This window comes from Lampris incognitus, chromosome 1 (assembly GCF_029633865.1).
Source record: "Lampris incognitus isolate fLamInc1 chromosome 1, fLamInc1.hap2, whole genome shotgun sequence".
Lineage (NCBI taxonomy): Eukaryota > Metazoa > Chordata > Actinopteri > Lampriformes > Lampridae > Lampris > Lampris incognitus.
In genome coordinates, this window is record NC_079211.1 from 152,108,678 (window position 1) to 152,131,556 (window position 22,879).

General features: G+C 46.9%; 1 protein-coding gene across 12 annotated transcripts in view; it reads right to left on the reverse strand.

The window, feature by feature from the left end:
- The window catches only part of LOC130120798 (transducin-like enhancer protein 4), a 96,531-nt gene that overhangs the window by 11,548 nt on the left and 62,104 nt on the right, over nucleotides 1–22,879 (reverse strand). For 7 of the 12 annotated variants that reach the window (XM_056289592.1, XM_056289583.1, XM_056289606.1 and 4 more), the window contains 9 exons: nucleotides 20,928–21,050; nucleotides 20,563–20,616; nucleotides 19,503–19,655; nucleotides 19,145–19,277; nucleotides 18,520–18,707; nucleotides 17,351–17,427; nucleotides 16,458–16,707; nucleotides 10,630–10,877; nucleotides 8,785–8,932 (listed from right to left, as the gene is read on the reverse strand). In XM_056289592.1, the coding sequence (XP_056145567.1) occupies nucleotides 8,785–8,932; nucleotides 10,630–10,877; nucleotides 16,458–16,707; nucleotides 17,351–17,427; nucleotides 18,520–18,707; nucleotides 19,145–19,277; nucleotides 19,503–19,655; nucleotides 20,563–20,616; nucleotides 20,928–21,050 (1,374 nt within the window). Of the gene's footprint in view, nucleotides 1–8,784; nucleotides 8,933–10,629; nucleotides 10,878–16,457; nucleotides 16,708–17,350; nucleotides 17,428–18,519; nucleotides 18,708–19,144; nucleotides 19,425–19,502; nucleotides 19,656–20,562; nucleotides 20,617–20,927; nucleotides 21,051–22,879 lie in introns of all 12 variants that reach the window. The other 5 variants (XM_056289640.1, XM_056289624.1, XM_056289549.1 and 2 more) reach the window with 4 other exon arrangements.

Genomic DNA, 22,879 nt, shown 5'->3' on the forward strand with positions numbered 1-22,879 from the left:
ACTACAGAGGTTGGAAACGCTACTGGAGCCCTGCAGGTATATTTTACATCACATACGTATTTCTCACTGTCCTGTCTGAGGGCGTGTGAGAGAGAAATAGTGTCTGTATGTGTGTGTGTAAATATAGCATGAATATGTAGAGGACATTTTAGTAAGTGAATGCAATACATTTTGACTGAAATGGGTTTGATTTTTTTTTTTGCAGGTATGTGACTGAGCTTCTGGGAGGAGAAAAGTATGTTTCATGCTCTGTTGTTCTGCCCGCTTTTTGCCATCTCTCTCGGGTGATGGAGAGCTCAGATGAAGACCCTGCCTACGTGGTCAAATTCAAGTCTACATTCAGAACAGACATGGAGACACGCAAGGGAAATGCCAACATTGCATATCTGAAGATTGCTACCGCATTGGACCCGAGATTCAAGGACCTCAAGTGTATACCCAGAGCTGAGAGGGGTGAAGTGTGGGCCTCAGTCACCAACTTACTCAAGGAACAGAGGGTTGTTGCAGAGAAACCTGTGGAAGCAACAACATCTGAGCCACCAAAGAAAAAGTTAGCCCTATTGGCTGCTTCATCAGAGTCTGATTCTGAACAGGAGGAAGACTCAGCTGAGAACTGTGTGTGTCGATACAGAGCGGAGCCCACCATCAGTACAGAGGCCTGTCCGTTAGAGTGGTGGTCCAAACAGGCAGGCTCACACAGCAGGCTGGCCTCCATTGCACAGAAGTACTTGGCCACACCTGCAACATCCGTACCCTGTGAAAGGTTGTTTTCTCTTGCCGGTCATATAGTACAGAAGAAGAGAGTTTCTTTATCATCTGAAAATTTAAATGACCTTGTGTGTCTTAGCAACTGGCTTGGTGAAGAGGAGTAAGAAAATGTAAAGTCGGAGGAATGGATAAATGCAGTTGTGGCAAACTGGAGGGAGGGAGTGGGTGAGGCGTGGGCTGGGTCCAGGTGAGAGTCGAGTCAGCGGACTGATTCTCCCCTGGCCCAGGTTCATAAAGCACCTTATTTGTTAGTGTTTGCAAATCAAATGTTATTGCTCTTTTGTTCATATAACAGTACTTTTAAAATAAAAGTGTGCAATACACTACTTTTGAATCCATTATTGAATTTTGCGCATAACTATGAGATTAATCGCAGAAAATATGCGATTAATCACGATTAAAAAATTTACTCGTTGCCCAGCACTAATGTATATATATATATATATATATATATATATATATATATATATATATATATATATATATATATATATATATAATCCAGTGAGTCAAGTAAATTCTTTATGAGACAGTACAAGTCTGTTCCATGCTATAAGCATCATCAGCATCAGTAAAGCTACTGGAGGAAAGAACATACCATCTACTGCCTCGTCATGCACATCACGTGCACAACGTCCAATGGGGAAGGGAGAAGTGCAACATTCAAAAATTCAAAAACACGTGATCGCTAATGGTCCAGTGGAGGGGGGGGTATTTGTATATTGACATGATTTATTCATAATTACAAAATAGCTGTTTATATCTATGTGTCATGTGTTATATCTATGTGGCCATCACCATTGACAACACCGTGGTGACGCCAACTCGGACTGTGAGGAATCTGGGTGTGATCCTGGATGACCAACTGTCGTTTGCTGCAAACGTTGCATTGGTTGCTCGCTCCTGCAGATTTCTCCTCTATAACATCAGGGGGATTCACCCATTCCTCACCGACGAGACGGCACAGCTGCTCATCCAGGCTCTGGTCATCTCCCGGCTGGACTACAGCAACTCCCTCCTTGCTGGCGCCCCGGCGTCGGCCATCAGACCTCTGGAGCTTGTTCAGAAAGCTGCAGCTCGTCTGGTGTTCAACCCCCCTAAGTTCTCCCACACAACTCCCCTTCTTATGTCCCTACACTGGCTCCCAGTAGCTGCTCACATCTAGTTTAAGACTCTGGTGCTAGCCTACAGGGCAGTGAAAGGAACAGCTCCTTCCTATCTCCAGGCCATGGTCAAGCCCTACACCCCCGCCCCACCACTTCGCTCTGCTGCCTCGGGACGCCTGGTTGCCCCGTCGCTCAGAGGTCCCTGCTGCCGATTGACCCGGTCACGGCTCTGTTCTGTCCTGGCCCCACAGTGGTGGACTGAACTCCCCACTGACGTCAGGACAGCAGAGTCGCTGCCCATCTTTCAGCGCAGGTTGAAAACTCACCTCTTTAAGAACTACTACCCTGTTACTTGTTCTTAGTACCTATTGTATTCACTCATTTAAAAAGAAAATCTCTTTCTTGTACTTTTACTTTAGCACTGGTTTTGCTCTTAGATGCTTGTTTAGATGCACTTATGACCTCTGATGACTAGTAGTTCTCCTGACTTCCTATGTTAAATGCACTTATTGTAAGTTGCTTTGGATAAAAGCGTCGGCTAAATGACTGTCATGTAATGTAATGTAATGTGTGCAACTGCTGGCCAGTTCATTACTGTTGTTCAATGTGGACATTTGTAGTTTGCAGATGATAAAATGTGTCAGTCAGACATAGATTATACATTTTACTCCTGGGTGAATATGTTTTGTTCTTTGAGAGGATTTTCCAGGTGGTTGAATAATTTATGTTTCTGTCCGCCAGTGACCAAATATAAGGCCTTAAAGATGTGACATTCTTTAAACGGTTGTTTCTAAAGCTACACATGTGAGCATTAAACCTTTTTGAATGTTCCCCCTGTTAGACCCACGTATGTCTCTGTTTTGTTGTTGTCATCTCTCATCATCGTAGTTTGGTAGATAACTCCCTTCGTCTGGCATTTTCCCACAAGGGGGCGTGAGTCGTTCACACGGCAGTTGCAGTTGGGGGAGTCTGGTTGTGATGAAGGTGTCATTGATTTGTTGGTGATTCTTGTGTTGTGGGATGATATTATGTGTTGAATGTTAGGCATGCAGCTGTAACTCATGTTGATGGTGTTCCTATTGAACATCTTCCTCAGCTGATGGTCCGGGGTAAAGCACTTACCCAAAATTTTAAAAAAAAACAACTGCTTACCGATGTTTGTGGCTATGGTATCACTGTAGGGTGGGTTGTACCAGGTGATGTTTTGTTCTCTGCTACATTTGTTGGTTTGCTGGGAGTCCGTGTGTAATGGTGGGTTGTACCTGAGCTTAAAAGAGCGGCTACAATTTTAAACTCAAGTCAGCGATGCTTTCAACATCAAGCATGGAGTGAAGCAGGGATGTGTGCTTGCACCGACCTTATTCACGTTATATCTCGCTGCAGTCTTAGAAACAATGTCAGCCAACTTGAGGGGTGGCTTGTCCATCAGAACCCAAATAGATGGAAACCTCTACAATCTTGCAAGACTCAAGGTGTCTACCAAAACAAGAGAACTCTGTGTTCGACAGCTTCTCTATGCAGATGATTCAGCTCTGGTTGCCAATGATCCTGAAGAAATGCAAGAAACAGTAGACCGCTCCTCTTCAGCAGCTACCCTCTTTGGACTGAAGATAAACCATCTTCAAAACAGAGCATCTGTACCAGCCTCCCCCTCAGAAAAGCCCTGAAGAAGGTCAGCCCAGTATTTTGATTAATGGAGCATCTCTGAAGACCACTGGGTGCTTTACCTATCTGAGCAGTGGTGTGACAGATACAAACTCTTGACTTAGAAGTGGACAGAAGAATCCAAGCGGCCACAAAAGTCTTTGGTGCCCTCCACAAATGACTTTGGTCTCACCATGACATCAGGCCGACAACAAAGATCAAGGTCTACAACACAGCTGTTCTCTTGTCTCTACTATACTCCACTGAATGCATGACCCCGTATCGCAATCACATCAAGAAGCTCGCCAGCATACAGCTTCGTCATCTGCGAAAGCCGCTGTGAATCAGATGGGAAGACAAAGTGCCCGACGTGGAAGTATTGAGACGTGCTGGTACGGTCAGTGTTGACGCCCTAATAACAACCTCCCAGCTCAGATGGGCCAGCCATGTGAGAAGAATGCCAGACAACCGGCGACCAAAAGAGGTTTTCTATAGGGAGCCGTACCAAGGAAAAAGAAAGCAGGGAGGCCAGAAGCAACGCTTCAAAGATGTGCTCAAGCGCCACATGAAGATCTGCAGCATAGATGACTCCAGCTGGGAGTCAGTTGACCTGGAGAGACAGAGATGGTGCTCCACAGTAAGGCAATTGAGAACAGCTGTTGAACAAAAGAGAGAAGAAGCCTATGATAAGGCCCACCATGCAAGACATGAGACCAACGCAAACAATATTCATCTGTGACAAATGTGGATGATATTGTCGCTCTATGCGGCCTGATGGCCCACGGGCATGCTTGCTGAGCTTAAACTGCATCACAGTCATCATCATCGTTTCGTTGGACTGCCAAAGTGTGTGTGTGTGTGAGTGAGTGTATATGTAAGTGTATATGTGTGTGGAGCTTATGTTAGCATGGGTGTGTGCATTGACCTGGATGGTATTCCTGTCTTACTCTGATGCAACAGCACATAATATAAACCTCACACTCTGTCTACATGATTAATATCTTTTAAATGAAAGGCTGTGTTTGGACTTTCCACATCTCATTCAGATTGTAGAACGTTTTTCCCAAATTATGTTTTTTTTTCTCCCCAGTTGTACTTGGCCAATTACCCCACTCTTCCGAGCCGTCCCGGACGCTGCTCCACCTCCTGATCTGGGGAGGGCTGCAGACTACCACATGCCTCCTCCGATACACGTGGAGTTGCCAGCCACTTCTTTTCAACTGACAGCGAGGAGTTTCACCTGGAGGACGTAGCGCTTGGGAGGATCACACTATTCTCCCCAGTTCCCCCTTCCCCCTGAACAGGCGCCCTGACCATTCAGAGGAGGCGCTAGTGTAGTGACCAGGACACATACGGCTTCCCACCCGCAGACACAGCCAATTGTGTCTGTAGGGACGCCCAACCAAGCCGGAGGTAACACGGGGATTCGAACCGGCAATCCCCGTGTTGGTAGGCAACAGAATAGACCGACACGCTACCTGGACGCCCCCCTGATTATGTTTTAACCAGAAATTTCTGTCCATTTACATGAGTTTACTAGAGCCAAAGCACAACATGAGGCCAGAAACTGTTGTTGACATAAATATGCCAAGTTATTATTTTGAACAAAATATGAACCTTGGTTGTTTTTTGAGGTTGAGAGGCAATCTGAGCCTGTTACCACTGTTCTTTCTGTATTTCCTGAAAAACTGATAGCATAACCCAAAAGCTTGGATCACAGGTTGCATTAAAAGGCATCAATGAGCCTGAAATTTTGAGCGTCAGCTAAAATCAGTTCCGTCCTTCTCATACGCTCTGATCTAGGCCTAGAGTCTCACCAAAATATCTGATTTCTGCACATTTTTCAAGGATGAAGAAGTCCCAGGAATTTTAGAAGAGACTCTGCTAAAAAAAACAACCTTTGTCACTTCCATCATGTGTTTTTTTCATCACAAAGACCAAAGTTCACAAATCCTGCAGCCTCCCAACAGCACGAGGTGCATTAACTGAATGGAGGACATGAACTGAACAACACACATGACAAATCCTCTCATGCATACACAACATAAAAATCATCTTGTACATACATGTATGATGCCAGGAGACTCGTAAACACACCCAGCTGTCATATTTTGAGAGATTAAAAATGCTATAAGTAGTCTATTTACATGTTAAATGTTAATTTACATTTCATTTGACCATTTCAAACTACATTACTGTAAAGGGGGTGGTTTTCGCCCATCCAACTCTGTATTCCATCCATCCATCCATCCATCCATCCATTACCCAAACCGCTCTTTCGAACCCGGATCGTGGGATGCTGGAGCCTATCCCAGCAGTCATTGGGTGGCAGGCGGAGAGACACCCTGGACAGGCTGCCAGTCCACCACAGGGTCCCCACACACACACACACACACACACATTCACACCTAGGGACAATTTAGTACGGCCGACCCACCTGACCTACATGTCTTTGGACTGTGGGAGGAAACTGGAGCCCCCGGAGGAAACCCATGCAGACACGGGGAGAACATGCAAACTCCACACAGAGGGTGACGCGGGATGACCCCCCCCAAGGTTGGACTACCCTGGGGCTTGAACCCAAGACCTGCTTGCTGTGAGGCGACCGTGCTAACCACTGCACCACCCCCTGTATTCCATACAGTTTTATACACTGCTCAAAAAAATAAAGGGAACACATAAGCAATGCAATGTAGCTCCAAGTCAATCACACTTTTGAGATATCAACCTGTCCAGTTAGGAAGCAACACTGATTTGTGAATCAATTTCACCTTTTGGTAAATTGTCTAATTTCCACCAGGTGGAAATTAGACAATTTGCAAGACAACCCCTATAACGGGAATGGATTTGCAGGTGGTGGCCACAGACCATTTGCCTGTCCTCATCTTTTCTGGCCGATCTTTGGTTAGTTTTCCATTTTGCTAGTGCCCTCACCACTAGAGGTGGCATGAGGCGGTATCTGCAACCTACAGAAGTTGCTCAGGTAGTGCAGCTCATCCAGGATGGCACATCCATGCGTGCTGTGGCAAGAAGACTTGATGTGTCTCCCAGCACAGTGTCCAGAGCATGGAGGAGGTACCAGGAGACAGGCCAGTACACCAGGAGACGTGGAGGGGGCCGCAGGAGGACAACAACCCCGCAGCAGGACCGCTATCTGGTCCTTTGTGCAAGGAGGAACAGGAGGAGCACTGCCGGAGCCCTACAAAACGACCTTCAACGGGCCACTAATGTGCAGGTTTCTGCTCAAACAGTGAGAAACAGAATGCATGAGGATGGTATGAGGGCCCGACGTCCACAATTGGGGCCTGTGCTCACAGCCCATCACCGTGCAGCCCGATTGACCTTTGCCAGAGAACATCTTGGTTGGCAGATTCGCCATTGGCGCCCTGTGCTCTTCACAGATGAGAGCAGGTTCACACTGAACACATGTGACAGACGTGAGAGAGTCTGGAGACGCTGTGGAGAACGTTCTGCTGCCTGCAACATCCTCCAGCATGACCGGTTTGGCGGTGGGTCAGTGGTGGTCTGGGGAGGCATATCCTTGGAGGGCCGCACAGACCTCTACGTGCTAGCCAGAGGTACCATGACTGCCATTAGGTACCGGGATGAGATCCTCAGACCCATTGTCAGATCATATGCTGGTGCAGTGGGCCCTGGGTTCCTGCTCATGCATGACAATGCTCGTCCTCATGTGGCCAGAGTGTGTCAGCAGTTCCTGTATGTCGAGGGCATTGATGCTATGGACTGGCCTGCACGTTCCCCAGACCTGAATCCAATCGAGCACCTCTGGGACATCATGTCTCGTACCATCCGCCAACGCGATGTCGCACCACAGACTGTCCAGGAGTTGACCGATGCCCTGATCCAGGTCTGGGAGGAGATCCCTCAGGAGACCATCCGTCGTCTCATCAGGAGCATGCCCAGACGTTGTAGGGAGTGCATACAGGCACGTGGAGGCCACACACACTACTGAGCCTCATTTTGAATCGTCTTGAGGAACTTCCACAGAAGTTGGATCAGCCTATGTTCTCATTTTCCACTTTGATTTTGAGTATGATTCTGAATCCAGACCTTAATGGGCTAATGATATTGATTTCCATTGATCATTCTTAGGTTATTTTGCTCTAAACACGTTCCTCTGTCTAATAAATAAAGACTTTCAGCTGAAATATTTCATTCATCGAGGTCTATATTGTGTTTTTAGGTGTTCCCTTTATTTTTTTGAGCAGTATATTTATAATTATATTACATACACTACACTTTACAGCTCCAACCGCTTCTGAAGGAGCTAGCTGGAAGTCTGCAGGCTTGGTTTCTGTAAACCTGGGAACAACTTCCCTCCGATAATGACACTGGCAAGTTCAATCCTTTTCAATTTGCGAAGTTCTATTTTATCTGCGGGCGCCACCAGCATGGCAGCGAGTGCACCAGGGGATAAATCCGGCTCATTCTCAGGAACAACCACCAAGTCTGTTCTACCTTTGACAACGCCTGTTAGCGTCTGAAAGGGGAGTGTTCAGTTAGAAACGCATTTCATCTCTCCCAAAACTCAGCACAACCCTGTCTGAACCTGGATGACGGCTGATACAGAACCCCATTACATGTTTTGAAATGTGCTTTTAAGCAGTGAGGTGCAACTTGAAACGCAGACAAATGCACCTCGAGGCCTGTACAGAATCAATATGGCTGACTTACTGACTCCCACACTTTGATCACAGTAAATGGTCTGCCATTATACATTACACTACATTTAATTTCACATTACATTATATTTCAGAGCCACCTCAGCAGACACATCATACATAATCGATGTGTCCGCCAAAGGTTGATGTAGTTTCTGAAAAGCTGACCGGGTCTGAATCAAGCCCGCTGCCCCTTTGCCTCTAATAAGGTGGTGCACAACACCGTAAAATGTCCGTCATAAGTGCTGATGCTAATCGGCCCTGCACAGTCAGCCTTCTGCAAAATACTGGTATTAACTTTCCACTTCCCATTCTGCAGAGCCGTGTTGGAGATACTGGATATTGCTGAGTATGATGACTAATGACGACCATCACCAACCCAACACCGGTCCTGTCTGTCTGTTTGTCTGTCTGTTTGTCTATGATAACATTAGAACTACTATGAGAGCAGTAGCAGAGTTAGTATGAGAAGTTATAACAATGCATGTAGTGATAGCAGAAGTAGCAGTGATACCAGTAAATAATCTTGTGTGCAAAACCCACAGTGTCCATCTCTGTGTGTGTGTGTGTGTGTGTGTATATACCTGGGAGGTGAAGTCATGCTGTTGAAGTTGCCTCCCCTCTCTCAAGTCCCAGGATCGGACCGTGTTATCCAGGCCTCCCGTCCACAGTTTGGTCCCGTCATTGGAGATGTCTATACAACTGGCCCCATCCGTGTGGCCCTGGAACTGCCTGTATGAAAAGAAAGAAAGACAGAAATGACATCAGGTGACAGGAGCTGGCATTGTTTTCTTTCACCTCTTCTTTTTTCCCTCGTTCCACTTCCTTTGACTCCTTCAGTTGTGAAGAAATTAATGAGAGCATACAGGCACAAATCTTTGCACATATGGTGACAGATCATGCCAAACTGGGAAGTGTGTCCTCAGAGGAAAAGCAGGAAGAAGTCGACTCTACACCCTCTGAGTTACTATCAGGCAGAAATAAAAAAATAAATAAATAAATAAATCCAATTTGATTTATAAATTTTTTGGACCACCTGATGTTTTCAGTTTTACAATTGTTTTCTCATGATTGTGTTATTGTGTTCACAGTCTGACCAAAACAACAGCAGAAGTGAGGTGGACAGCTGCCGTGTGCATCAATTACAGACTACACCTGTAAGATCTACAAATGAATTGCACTGACACATTAACTGTGACAGCCCTGATCTTCCACGTGTCATAGCTCATTGCTGTATATATACAGACGGGTGACAAGTTAAAGGAAAGACCTGGATGCTGGACCCCTACAGTGAGGGGGTCCGGGGGCTCAGTTATGCTGCGGGGGTCATTTTCCTGGCATGATTTGGGTCCACTAGTCCCCTTAAAGGGAAGGGTAACTGCGGATCAATACCAAGTTATTCTGAGCAACCACCTTTATCCTGTGATTAAATTACATGACATTCCAGTCATTTAGCCGACGCTTTTATCCAAAGCGACTTACAATAAGTGCATTTAACGTAGGAAATCAGGAGAACTACTAGTCATCAGAGGTCATAAGTGCATCTAAACAAGCATCTAAGAGCAAAACCGGTGCTAAAGTAAAAGTGCAAGAAAGAGATTTTATTTTTAAATGAGTGAATACAATAAGTGCTAAGAACAAGTAACAGGGTAGTAGTTCTTGAAGAGGTGAGTTTTCAACCTGCGCTGAAAGATGGGCAGCGACTCCGCTGTCCTGACATCAGTGGGGAGTTCAGTCCACCACTGTGGGGCCAGGACAGAACAGAGCCGTGACCGGGTCGATCAGCAGCAGGGACCTCTGAGCGACGGGGCAACCAGGGGTCCTGAGGCAGCAGAGCGAAGTGGTCGGGCGGGGGTGTAGGGCTTGACCATGGCCTGGAGATAGGAAGGAGCTGTTCCTTTCACTGCCCTGTAGGCTAGCACCAGAGTCTTAAACTGGATGCGAGCAGCTACTGGGAGCCAGTGTAGGGACATGAGAAGGGGAGTTGTGTGGGAGAACTTAGGGGGTTGAACACCAGACGAGCTGCAGCTTTCTGAACAAGCTCCAGAGGTCTGATGGCCAACGCCGGGGCGCCAGCAAGGAGGGAGTCTCCGTAGTCCAGCCGGGAGGTGACCAGAGTCTGGATGAGCACCTGTGCCATCTCGTCGGTGAGGAGATGGGCGACTCCTCCTGATGTTATAGAGGAGAAATCTGCAGGAGCGAGCAACCGATGCAACGTTTGCAGCAAACGACAGTTGGTCGTCCAGGATGAGACATTTGATGAGACATTTCCACCCTGAAGGGAGCGATTTCTTCCACTTTGACGGCAGGAAAACAACCACTAGAGGGCGTATGTTTTCGCCTTCCCTCCCTACACGAGCCTGAACAAAGTAGAGAATGTGTGAGACAGAAACAGAAACCCAGACCCAGACCCCTCCTGCTCCTGATACCTGACCAGCGTCTGGTTGTGGAGGTCCCAGACGGCGATGTTTCCGTCAGAGCAGCAGGAGAAGCAGACCTTGGAGTCCGGGCTGATGGCGAGGGCGTAGCACGCTGGTGCCGACGAGGTCAGCTCCGCCTTGATCCGTGGTGTAGGCGTGGCCAAATCCCAGATTGACAAGGTGCTCGCCTCGCCTCCCACGATGAGCGTACGCCCATCCGGAAGAAGGCGGCAAGAACGTATGTAGTTATCTCTGTTCTGATGTGCCACACACACACACACACACACAAAAAGAGTAATTATTGTGGCACAACACTGACAAAGCGGGATACAACTGCTATTGTTTCTACCATTAATCACATGAGGCAAGCAAAGTCTGTTAAAATCTCCTTTTATAAGTCACTTGTTGAAATACATTTATTATTCTTGTTCTTGGTGTGTCTTTTATTCCCACTCTTTCAAAACTGTATTCTCTCTTTTATCCCTCCTATCTCACATTTTTAATGCCAGTCCTTATAGTCACATCAAGTCAGTTTTATTTGTATAGCCCAATATCACAAATTACAAATTTGCCTCAGGGGGCTTTACAGCAACACAACATCCTGTCTTGAGACCCTCTCATCGGATAAGGAACAACTCCCTAAAACCTTTAACAGGGAGGGAAAATAGGAGGAAACCTCAGGGAGAGCAACAGAGGAGGATCTCTCTCCCAAGACGCACAACGTTGATATGATGTTGTGTTTTATATTACTGTGATATTTTAACTCAGTTGTCGAATTTAACACTTCTCTTTCTTCTAATAATGACAACAATATTAACAACCATAATAATAATCATAATAATAATAATCACAATAATAATCATAATAATTATAATCATAATCGCCATTACATTACATTACATTACATTACAGTCATTTAGCCGACACTTTTATCCAAAGCGATTTACAATAAGAGCATCACTTAACGTAGGAAATCAGGAGAACTACTAGTCATCAGAGGTCATAGGTGCATCTTCTCTCTAAACAAGCATCTAAGAGCAAAACCAGTGCTTAAGTAAAAGCACAAGAAAGAGATTTTTTTTTTAAATGAGTGAATACAATAAGTGCTAAGAGCAAGTAACAGGGTAGTAGTTCTTGAAGAGGTGAGTTTTCAACCTGCGCTGAAAGATGGGCAGCGACTCTGCTGTCCTGACATCAGTGGGGAGTTCATTCCACCACTGTGGGGACAGGACAGAAAAGAGCCATGACCGGGTCGATCGGCAGCAGGGGCCTCTGAGCGACGGGGCAACCAGGCGTCCTGAGGCAGCAGAGCGAAGTCGTCTGGCGGGGGTGTAGGGCTTGACCATGGCCTGGAGATAGGAAGGAGCTGTTCCTTTCACTGCCCTGTAGGCTAGCACCAGAGTCTTAAACTGGATGCGAGCAGCTACTGGGAGCCAGTGTAGGGACATGAGAAGGGGAGCTGTGTGGGAGAACTTAGGGTGGTTGAACACCAGACGAGCTGCAGCTTTCTGAACAAGCTCCAGAGGTCTGATGTCCGACGCCGGGGCGCCAGCAAGGAGGGAGTTGCCGTAGTCCAGCCGGGAGATGACCAGAGCCTGGATGAGCACCTGTGCCATCTCGTCGGTGAGGAGATGGGCGAATCCTCCTGATGTTATAGAGGAGAAATCTGCAGGAGCGAGCAACCGATGCAACGTTTGCAGCAAACGACAGTTGGTTGTCCAGGATCACACCCAGATTCCTCACAGTCCAAATTGGCATCACCACGGTGTTGTCAATGGTGATGGCCAGGTCTCGGTGCGGGCAACCTTTCCCTAGGAGGAACATCAGTTCTGTCTTGTCCAGACTGAGCTTCAGGTGGTGTGTCGCCATCCACTCCGAGATGCCAGTCAAGCACGCAGCAATGTGTGTCTCTACTTGTGTGTCAGAGGGAGGAAAGGACAAGATCGGCTGAGTGTCATCGGCATAACAATGGTAAGAGAAGTCATGCGGGCAAATAACAGAACCCAGGGATGTCATGTACAGGGAGAACAGGACAGGACCCAGAACCGAACCCTGTGGAACATCTGTAGTCAGTCTGCGAGGCTCTGACACAGATCGCCTCCATTTAACCTGGTAGGAGCGACCCGTCAAGTAGGATGCAAAGATTGAGAGTGCAGAGCCTGTGACACCCAGCCCCTCAAGGGTAGAGAGGAGGATCTGGTGGTTGACTGTGTCGAACGCAGCTGACAGGTCCAGGAGTATCAGGGCAGAGGAGAGAGAGTTTGCTCTCGCAGAGTGCAGCGATTCTGTCACTGCAAGGAGGGCTGTCTCTGTCGAGTGACCCACCCTGAACCCATACTGGTTGGGGTCCAGGAGGTTGTTCTGGTGGAGGTACAAAGAAAGTTGGTTAAAGACAGCACGTTCGAAAGTTTTGGATAGAAAGGGTAGAAGGGAAACCGGTCTGTAGTTTTTGACATCAGAGGGGTTAAGTAATGGTTTCTTGAGAAGGGGGGTGACTAGCAGTCTTGAAGGCAGATGGAAAGCATCCTGCCTGGAGGGAGGTGTTGATGAGGTGGGTTAGAAAGGGAAGGAGTTCAGGTACTATAGACTGAAGAAGAGGGGAGGGGACCAGGTCAAGGGAGCATATGTTGGGGCGACTGGATGTGATGAGGTTGACGATCTCGTCAGGGGAGAGGGGAGCAAGGTGGGATAGGATGGGACGTGGAGAGGAGAGGTGAGGGTGCAGAGGCTGGGATAGTGCAAGCAGCACTAACCGGGTGGTGAGAAAAGGAGGATCTGATGTCGTTTACCCTCTTGTCAAAGAAGTTAGCGAAGTCATCAGGGAGAAGGGGGGAAGTAGGAGGAGGAGGTGGGGGTTGAAGAAGTCTAGAGAAGGTTTCAAAGAGTTTCTTAGAATTAGAGGCAGAGGATAGGATTTTAGAGCGATAGAAGGCAGCCTTAGCAGCAGAAAGGGAGGAGGAGAAAGTGGAAAGAAGAGATTGGAAGTTGAGAAGGTCCTCTGGGAGTTTGCCTTTTCTCCATTTGCGCTCTGCCACTCTTACGTTCCGTCTATCAGTACGCACTGAGTCAGACAGCCAAGGGGCAGGTGGAGTTGGGCGTACAGGCCTGGAGGTGAGGGGACAGAGACTGCCCAGAGAAGAGGAGAGGGTAGAGAGAAGAAGATCAGTAGCAGTGTCAGGGGGTAGGAGAGAGAAAGTTTCAGGTGTAGGGAGGATAGAGGTAACAGAGGAAGAAAGATCAATGGCGGAGAGAGAGCGGAGGTGTCTACGGGTGGAAACCATGTGGGTAGGGGGAGGGGCTGAGGGGGAGGAAGAGAGGGAGAGGCAGTAGGACATGATATAGTGGTCAGAGAGCTGGAGGGGAGTAAGAGAGAGATTGGAAATAGGACAGTGTCTAATAAAGATAAGGTTAAGTTGGTTGCTGGCCTTGTGGGTAGGAGGAGAGGGTGAGCGGTGAAGGTCAAAGGAGGAGAGGAAAGAGAGAAGAGGATCTAGCTTGTCAGTGTGGATGTTGAAGTTACCGAGAAGGATAAGTGCAGAGTCATCAACAGGGAAGTGCGAGACAAGTGTGTCAAGCTACTCCAGAAACTCACCAAGGGGGCCACAATAATAATAATAATAATAATCATCATCATAATCATAATAATAATAATCACAATAATAATAATAATAATATCATACGCACTCTCCTGTGGTACCACAGCAGAGTGCATATGGTACTGAAGAGCGAACTCAATGTGGCTAACATAATTGAAGCTATCAACACTCTAGCAATACCTGTAGTGACGTACAGCTTCAACATCATCAATTGGAAACTGAACGACATCAAGAGACTAGACACCAAGACAAGAAAGATGCTGACCATGGAGAAGATGCACCACCTGAAAGCAGATGTCGACAGGCTGTACCTACCAAGAGCCTCAGGAGGACGAGGCCTAGTCCAACTCGAACTGACCTTCAAGACTACCACTATCGGGCTGGGTGCATAGCTGACAAAAACAGATGACCCACTCCTCTGAATAGTAAAACATCAGATCTACTCCATCAATAAAGAAGCTGCACAATTCAAGAAAGAGCTTGATGTCCCAGAAACCCTGCCAACAGAAAATGAGGCAACTACCATCTACACCAAACGAGTGAAGCAGAAGGCAAAACACCATGGCCAGCAGCAACTGCAAAAAACCTGGGAGGACAAAGCAATGCACGGGAAGTACCCAAAAAGAATGAAAGACTCAGACGTGGACCAACAAAAGACACACCAGTGGCTGAGGAGCACTAAGCTGAAAGCAGAGACTGATGTGCCTGATAATTGCTGCACAAGACCAGAGCCTGGCAACCAGATCCCATCACCATCGCATCATCAAAGATTGAACAGACCCAAAATGCAGAACCTGTGGAATGTACGAAGAAACCATCGACCACATTGTCTCAGGCTGCCCGGAACTGGCAAAGACCGAGTACATATACAGGCACAACAAGGCAGCAGCACAGATGCACTGAAAGATCTGTAGGAGTTACAAGATCAAGACAACTGAGAAGTGGTACAAATATCAGCCAAGAATGGTCACTGAAAACAATTATGTCACCATCCTCTGGGACACGCCCATCCATACTGACAGAGAGATAAAAGCCAACAAGCCTGACATCGTTATTAAGGACAGGAAGGAAAAGAGGTGCATGCTCATCGACATGGCAACACCATCCGAAACAAACACCTCAGTGAAAGTCACAGAGAAGCTGACCAAGTACAAGGACCTGGAGACTGAAATCAACAGGATGTGGGGAATGAAGACTGAAACAACACTAGTGGTCATCGGAACTCTAGGACTCATGAAGAAGGTAATGGAAAAGTTCACCAACCGTATCCCAGGAAACATCGAAGATCGCCCTACTTGGAACAGCCCACATATTACGACGAGTACTGTCAATCAAGTGACAGCTGCCCTATAGTGCCTCAGGTCCATAGTTTGGACCCGGCTCTACAGGATGTAAAACAGGAAACGTGGAAGAAATAATAATAATAATAATAATAAATTTCATTCGTGGGTGGATTTCAGAGATTCGAGGTAAAAACACTACGGTGATGAAACCTCACTGGCTCACACTCCTTGTGTAATGAAGCTAAAAAGTGGTTTTCATCTGAACATGTTGATCTTGCTGCAACTCGCAGGACACGTTTTCCAAGACGAATGCAAGGAAAGATCCACCTGAGCAGGAAGATCACTATGGAGACATATTTCAAAACATGCGCCCACTCTGCACCAGAAGTCCTCCTTTTTCTGCCTCATGATCTTTCTCTCCTCATTCATCTCTGACATCCTTCCATCGTCTTCTACACACACACACACATCTACAAACACACGGGGGAAGGATAAACCTAACTTTTAAATGACTAACTCGCAAATAACTCGGTCTGCGTTGCCTCGTTCACTTTAGATGCCACCTTATTTAAAATCTCCTTATCAGACACGCCATGTTTACAAAACCAGTTTAGGCCAATTTCAGCGAACCAAAACAACTCATGTCTGAAGTCTTTAACAGCATTTTGATTAAAACATAAAATAAAAATTTTCACAAACAGAATCTAAAGTTTTACTCCATTTTGCCTGTTTTGACATGTCCCTCTCTTTGTTTGTTTTGGACGCGGCGTATGACTTCACACAACTCGCTAAAGAAGTTGAACTTTGAGCAGCACAGATTACAGTATTTTTACAGTGTTTTTATGCTGCACCACCCATGGACATGGATGGGTTTGATGGTGAACAGGTGGAGTCTGCATGTTCGGTATGTAAGACCTTTAAATCAACATGTGAACCCCTCCATGGCCCGTCCACTCACCAGGCAGTCCAGCTGGGAGACGGGGGTCTTGTTGCCGGGGTGACTGATGTCCCACACCTTGACACAGCCTTTCCCCCCGGTGTAAACATGACGCGTGGGGTTACTGATGGTGACGGCACACACCACCTCCCCGTGGCTGAGCGTGTTGATCTGGCGTGCGTGGCGCGGGATGCCAGGCCCGATCAGCGCATCGGGAGGAAAAGGCACCGGCTGCATCTGTCCGTCAGCGCTCACATGGAAGGAGTAGGCTCTGGAAGGGAGGGGGAGGGGGGGACAGGAAGAGGTGTTACACACTTCCCCCCCAACCTTACCTGTCCAGGAGTTTCTACTGTAATCTGTAAGCAGCCTGTTTGCACCCGTGTTCACCAGTTATAGAAACATGGACTCCCAGCTACTTCTGAGCCTGTTTACTTTGTTATAGAAACATGGACTCCCAGCTCCTTCTGAGCCTGTTTACTTTGTTATAGAAACATGGACTCCCAGCTACTTCTGAGCCTGTTTACTTTGTTATAGAAACATGGACTCCCAGCTCCTTCTGAGCCTGTTTACTTTGTTATAGAAACATGGACTCCCAGCTACTTCTGTCTGTTTACTTTGTTATAGAAACATGGACTCCCAGCTCCTTCTGAGCCTGTTTACTTTGTTATAGAAACATGGACTCCCAGCTACTTCTGAGCCTGCATATTCCATCTATGAACTGGACTGAACCTGAGGCCAACATTTGTCTCATATGTGACCCATCAGACAGTTGAAGGTGTAGTTTATAATCTATCACTATACGCTATAGTCTTTAGTCATGATGTAGTCTGAAGTCTTGCAGTTAAATTCTAACCAAGGATTACATCTCGCTCCACAACTGACTGGGACATACTGCAGATGCCGGGGATACATACGGTTTTCCACCAGGAATGCCTGAAAGGTTGGGAGGAAGGCCGGGAACACGGATGTGGTGGTGTGGATCAAACCCCACCTAACGAAGAGAGAGAAACGCTGTTTACACTGGATTCAATTCTATATACACCAACCATAGTGTATACCAACAGACCGAGTGCAGCAGCACTGACCTATGTCAGTGGCCGACACATAAACCTTTGGAGCCATTGGCAAGGTGTTAGGAGCAGTTAGCAGTAACTTTGTATGTTTGTGGTTATGTTTGATTGTGTGTTTGCGTGTCGGTGTGTCTGTGTGTGCATGCACTTCTTCACCAGCAGTTTTCAATGACTCCTCCATGACTTTTTGCTTAATTTCCATGACTATCCATCCATCCATACATCCATTATCCAAGCCGCTTATACCAATTGGGTGGGCGGGGATGCTGGAGCCTATCCCAGCAGTACTGGGTGGCAGGCGGGGAGACACCCTGGACAGACCGCCAGTCCATCACAGGGCCACAGCCCCCCCACCACACCACACCACACACACACACACACACACACACACACACACCTGTGGACAATTTAGTACGTCTGATTCACCTGACCTACATGTCTTTGGACAGTGGGAGGAAACCGGAGCACCCGGAGGAAACCCACACAGACACAGGGAGAACATGCAAACTCCAGAGGGTGACTTGGGATGACCCCCCCCAAGGTTGGACGACCCGGGGGTTCGAACCCCGGACCGTCTTGCTGTGAGGCGACTGTGTTAACCACTGTGCTACCGTGCCATTTCCATGACTAAATTAAACATTTTATTAGAGTTGCCACTGCCCTATTTTGTACTTGTCCATCTGCAGCCACTGACTGTTGAAACTGTGCTTGGCCAGTTCTCTGTCAACAAGCTAGCTAGCTAACTGACACACTTTCTAGCCAAACTGACAACCCTCTGCTTCTCATAGCACTAGGTTATCAATTCACTTTCAGCCTTTTTTTTGGTGTTGTTTTCTTCAAGATGTTCTAAAACCACATTGTCTTCGCTGCTCATTAACCATGTAAATGAATGTGTGGATGTGAAAACACATACATGTACTACCATTGACCATACATGGAAGTGTGTGTGTACTCTGTGAGTTGTGTACTGCTTAAGTGTGTGTGCAGAGTTATGCACGTGTCTATTGAAGTACCACTTGCGTGCGTCCATATGCTGCCACAGCGGCAGCGGCAACAGCGCTCATCTGCGGGGAGATGGTGTGCAGGCCAGCATAGGCTGCCCCCACACCCCCCAGCTCTCCGTTCATGCCAGGGTGGGGCACCATGCCGAAAGGGCCCGGGTAGGAGCAGGGCACTGCCAGCGGGGTACGAAGGCCCGGCACTGAAAGACAATAACAAAATACAGGATATCCTGAAACTGTCTTATCTGTCTGTCTATCTATCTATCTATCTGTCTGTCCGTCCGTCCGTCCATCCGTCTGTCCATCTATCCATCCGTCCGTCCGTCCGTCCGTCCGTCCGTCCGTCCATCCATCCATCCGTCTATCTATCTATCTGTCTGTCTATCTATCTATCTATCTATCTATTCGTCTGTCTGTCTGTCTGTCTGTCTGTCTGTCTATCTACCTGTCTGTCTGTCTGTCTGTCTGTCTGTCTGTCTGTCTATCTATCTATCTATCTATCTATCTATCTATCTATCTATCTATCTATCTATCTATCTATCTATCTACCTGTCTGTCTGTCAGTCTGTCTGTCTATCTATCTATCTGTCTGTCTGTCAGTCTGTCCATCCGTCCGTCCGTCTGAGTTAACACTCACCCAGGGACTCCACCCCAGGTGGTTTGCTGGGTGTTTGTCTCAGACCCGGGGTGGAGGTGCTGCTGGGGGTGGGGGCATCTGAACGTGGGGTGGGGGTGCTGGACTTGGATACAGGCGTACTGGACTTCTCATTCTGGATGAAAAAAGACCCCAAAAACAAACCAACAAAAGAAAGGAAGTCCTCATCAGAGAAGCACTCTGTGTCACCAGAGGGGGAATCATTTTCACATCTGTTTATCTCAGGATGGATCCTGGAAGGAACCGGAATCTCAACTCTTCTCTACAACCGCTTCCTCTCTTCATATTTTTCCATTTTCTTAATGTCTCAAAGAGACGTATACCCTAACCAGGCACTCACCAAATTAATCTCTTTGGACTTGGACGAAGGCGTGCTACTGGAGGAGGCGACGGAAGAGGGACTAAGAGGCGGGTCTTTCTTCAAGAGACGGTTCTTGTCCAATCCGTTCTCGCGGGGGGAGTGGACGGGACTTCCTCTGGGGGAGACCGGATCCTGTGGGTGGTGAGCAGGGATGAAGGTGTGACAGACAGAATATTTAAACAGTTGTCATCCTTTCAGGGCTCTCAGACTACATCCAGATCCATGTCCTTTTGTGGCCTGTGTTGAAAATGGCAAGGGTTTCTGGATCCTGTCTGCCAACTGTTCTGCTTTTCAAATATATTGAAGTATATAATAAGTACAAATGACATGTGATGAGGTTATTACACATTTTGAAATATTTGTGAATTTTTAAGAACTATTTTGCTAACAAACATGATGCAGATGTTGTGTCATCCAGCTACGAGAGGTCACCAGTACGTCAGGACAAAAACATCTAATACTAAGCTAACAATACAGCTTCTAGTGACATTTTTAACGCAGCTTCAAAATAGATCAAAAATCCACTGTAGCCAATCTGGACATGCACAGAGTAATAGAGCCATCCTCAAATATTAGCATCGGACAGTCCATCCATCCATTTTCCGAACCACTTATCCTGCTCTCAGGGTCGCGGGATGCTGGAGTCTATCCCAGCAGTCATTGGGTGGCAGGCAGGGAGACACCCTGGACAGGCTGTCAGGCCATCACAGGGCAGACACACACACATACACACACACACACACACACACACACACACACACACACACACACAGATTCACACCTAGGGACAATGTAGTACGGCCGAGTCACCTGACCTACATGTCTTTGGACTGTGGGAGGAAACCGGAGCCCCCGGAGGAAACCCACGCAGACGTGTGCTAACCACTGCACCACTGTGCTGCATAGCATTGGACATTGTTAGGGGCAACTGTTTTATTTAACAGCCTTATGAAATATTACATCAGACTGATAGACGGTTGGAGCTCTTATTTTGGCAGGACATGTATATCTATTGGTCACCCAAAACACGCCGCCTCACCTCGTTGGAGACATCCACGACCAAGTTGTCGTCACTCTTATCTGCGTCGCTGTCCTGAGATCACCATGACAAGAATACACACACACACACACACACACACACACACACTTGGTTAATGAAGCTGTAATGAGGTCCAGCTAAAACACGTGTGAATCAAGATGTTGTAGAACACCAACATGACTCGCCGCCATCCATCCAGCACCCATTACGCAGCGCTCTTCTAACGTATGTGACATGTATGAAAAGTATCTGAGATGTTTTAATATGTTTGCCTTTCGCTGGTGGCATTCAGAAAACCGTAACAGTCTTGGGTTTAACACAGTGTTTAAAAAATGGGAGAAAAAAGCAAGATGAAGGTCTCTCACATAGCGTGTGGAGGCCAGCTCTTTATCGTCCGTCTTCTGTTTCTTGGTGTCAGAAGAATAATCGCTCGAGCTGCGGTGTTTCTCTGCAGTTCGGAAACTGGCCGACGGGGACACCGATGAGCTCTGGAACAAAGGAGCACCATAGTCCTACCAGGAAGTCCAACCATCTGATATCCATCATGTTTAATTAATCATCATGTTGTTGGTGTTATTTATTGTCTTTATTGTCAGTCTGCTCTCACACAGTTCATGACATACTTCATTAGGATAATTCTATGTAACTTATGATATTGGGCAACACGAACAAAACTGACTTGACTTATGATGCATTGTAATTCAAACTGTATCATGATAATAAATATGGGCAATTACACTCATGTGCAATATACTGAGGATCGTAATGAGGGGATAATATATTAAAGTATCATCCATCCGTCCAGCATCCACACTGCTTATCCTGCTCTCAGGGTCACAGGGATGCTGGAGCCTATCCCAGCAGTCATTGGGCGGCAAGTGGGGAGACACCCTGGACAGGCCGCCAGTCCACCACAGGAGCCCCCCCCCCCACACACACACACACCTAGGGGCAATTTAGTACGGCCGATTCACCTGACCTACATGTCTTTGGACTGTGGGAGAAAACTGGAGCACCCGGAGGAAACCCACGCAGACACGGGGAGAACATGCAAACCACACAGAGGACGACGACCCGGGAACCAACCCCAAGGTTGGAATACCCCAGGGCTCGAACCCAGGACCTTCTTCCTGTGAGTCAATTACATTCATGTGCAATATTGAGGATTATAATGGGGGGATAATATTCTTGAAATATTTTAAAATGTGATGGTAAATATACTAATTCTTTGCTCAGAAACAGGCAGATCAGGTAAACACTGAACATACTACATACCTCAGGCATGTATGTAAGTAAGCTGCTAACATGTATTTCAGCATCTCTGATATATTCTCGGCACCACTGCACTTTATCACCTCTTATTTCATCTGTATAAGTCAGTCCTTGTGTATATATGTGAAGATTGTTGTGTTGTAGTGTTGTTATTCTATGTTAAGTACACTGAGAGAGCCACAACACCAGAGTCACATTCCATGTAGTGCAAACCTGCATGGCCAGTAAACATGGTTCAGGTTCAGGTTGATGGTGAATATGATATGATTTTGGGGCTGGTGTTGGACCATCATCTCGCTGTAAGGGCGGTGTGTGTGGAAGACACAGCGTCCTCAGTAAAACACAGAGAAGACTGAAAATTCAAAGCTGGGTCATATACAACCTTTATGTTGCGAGTCACTTTCTGACCAGGAGGAGGCAACCTTATAACCCAAACTGAAAAAGGAATAGTCCAGCCAATCTCACACAAAACTGCTTTAATGGGACCTATTGTGCAAAACTCACTTTTTCCGTGTTTTTGCATATACATTTGAGTCTCTGATGGGCCTACTAACACACAAACTTTGAAGCAAAACTACCCAGTCATTTTGTTGTGGGCAGCCAAATTGAAAACTTGAAAAAAGTTCGGACCCAGCAAGCCGTTCAAATATCCTTCCGCCCTTTACGTCACGGAAGTAAAATCATTATAATAATCCCGCCTTCAGTTGAATAGCTCCGCTCACCTGCCTTACATGGATATACAGGTCGACATGTTTTGCAGATACCGCTAGCTAGCATGACATCTTAGCACAGAAAACGCGCTTTTCTTGGCTGCAATAACAAGTAGCTACATCGGCTCCCAACCTCCCGCGGGCAGAAGAGCTGCGTGGATAAAGTTTATTTCTGATGCAACGTTCAGAAGAGTTGAGTGGATAAAGTTTATTTCTGATGCAACGTTCAGAAGAGTTGAGTGGATAAAGTTTATTTCTGATGCAACGTTCAGAAGAGCTGCGTGGATAAAGTTTATTTCTGATGCAACGTTCAGAAGAGTTGAGTGGATAAAGTT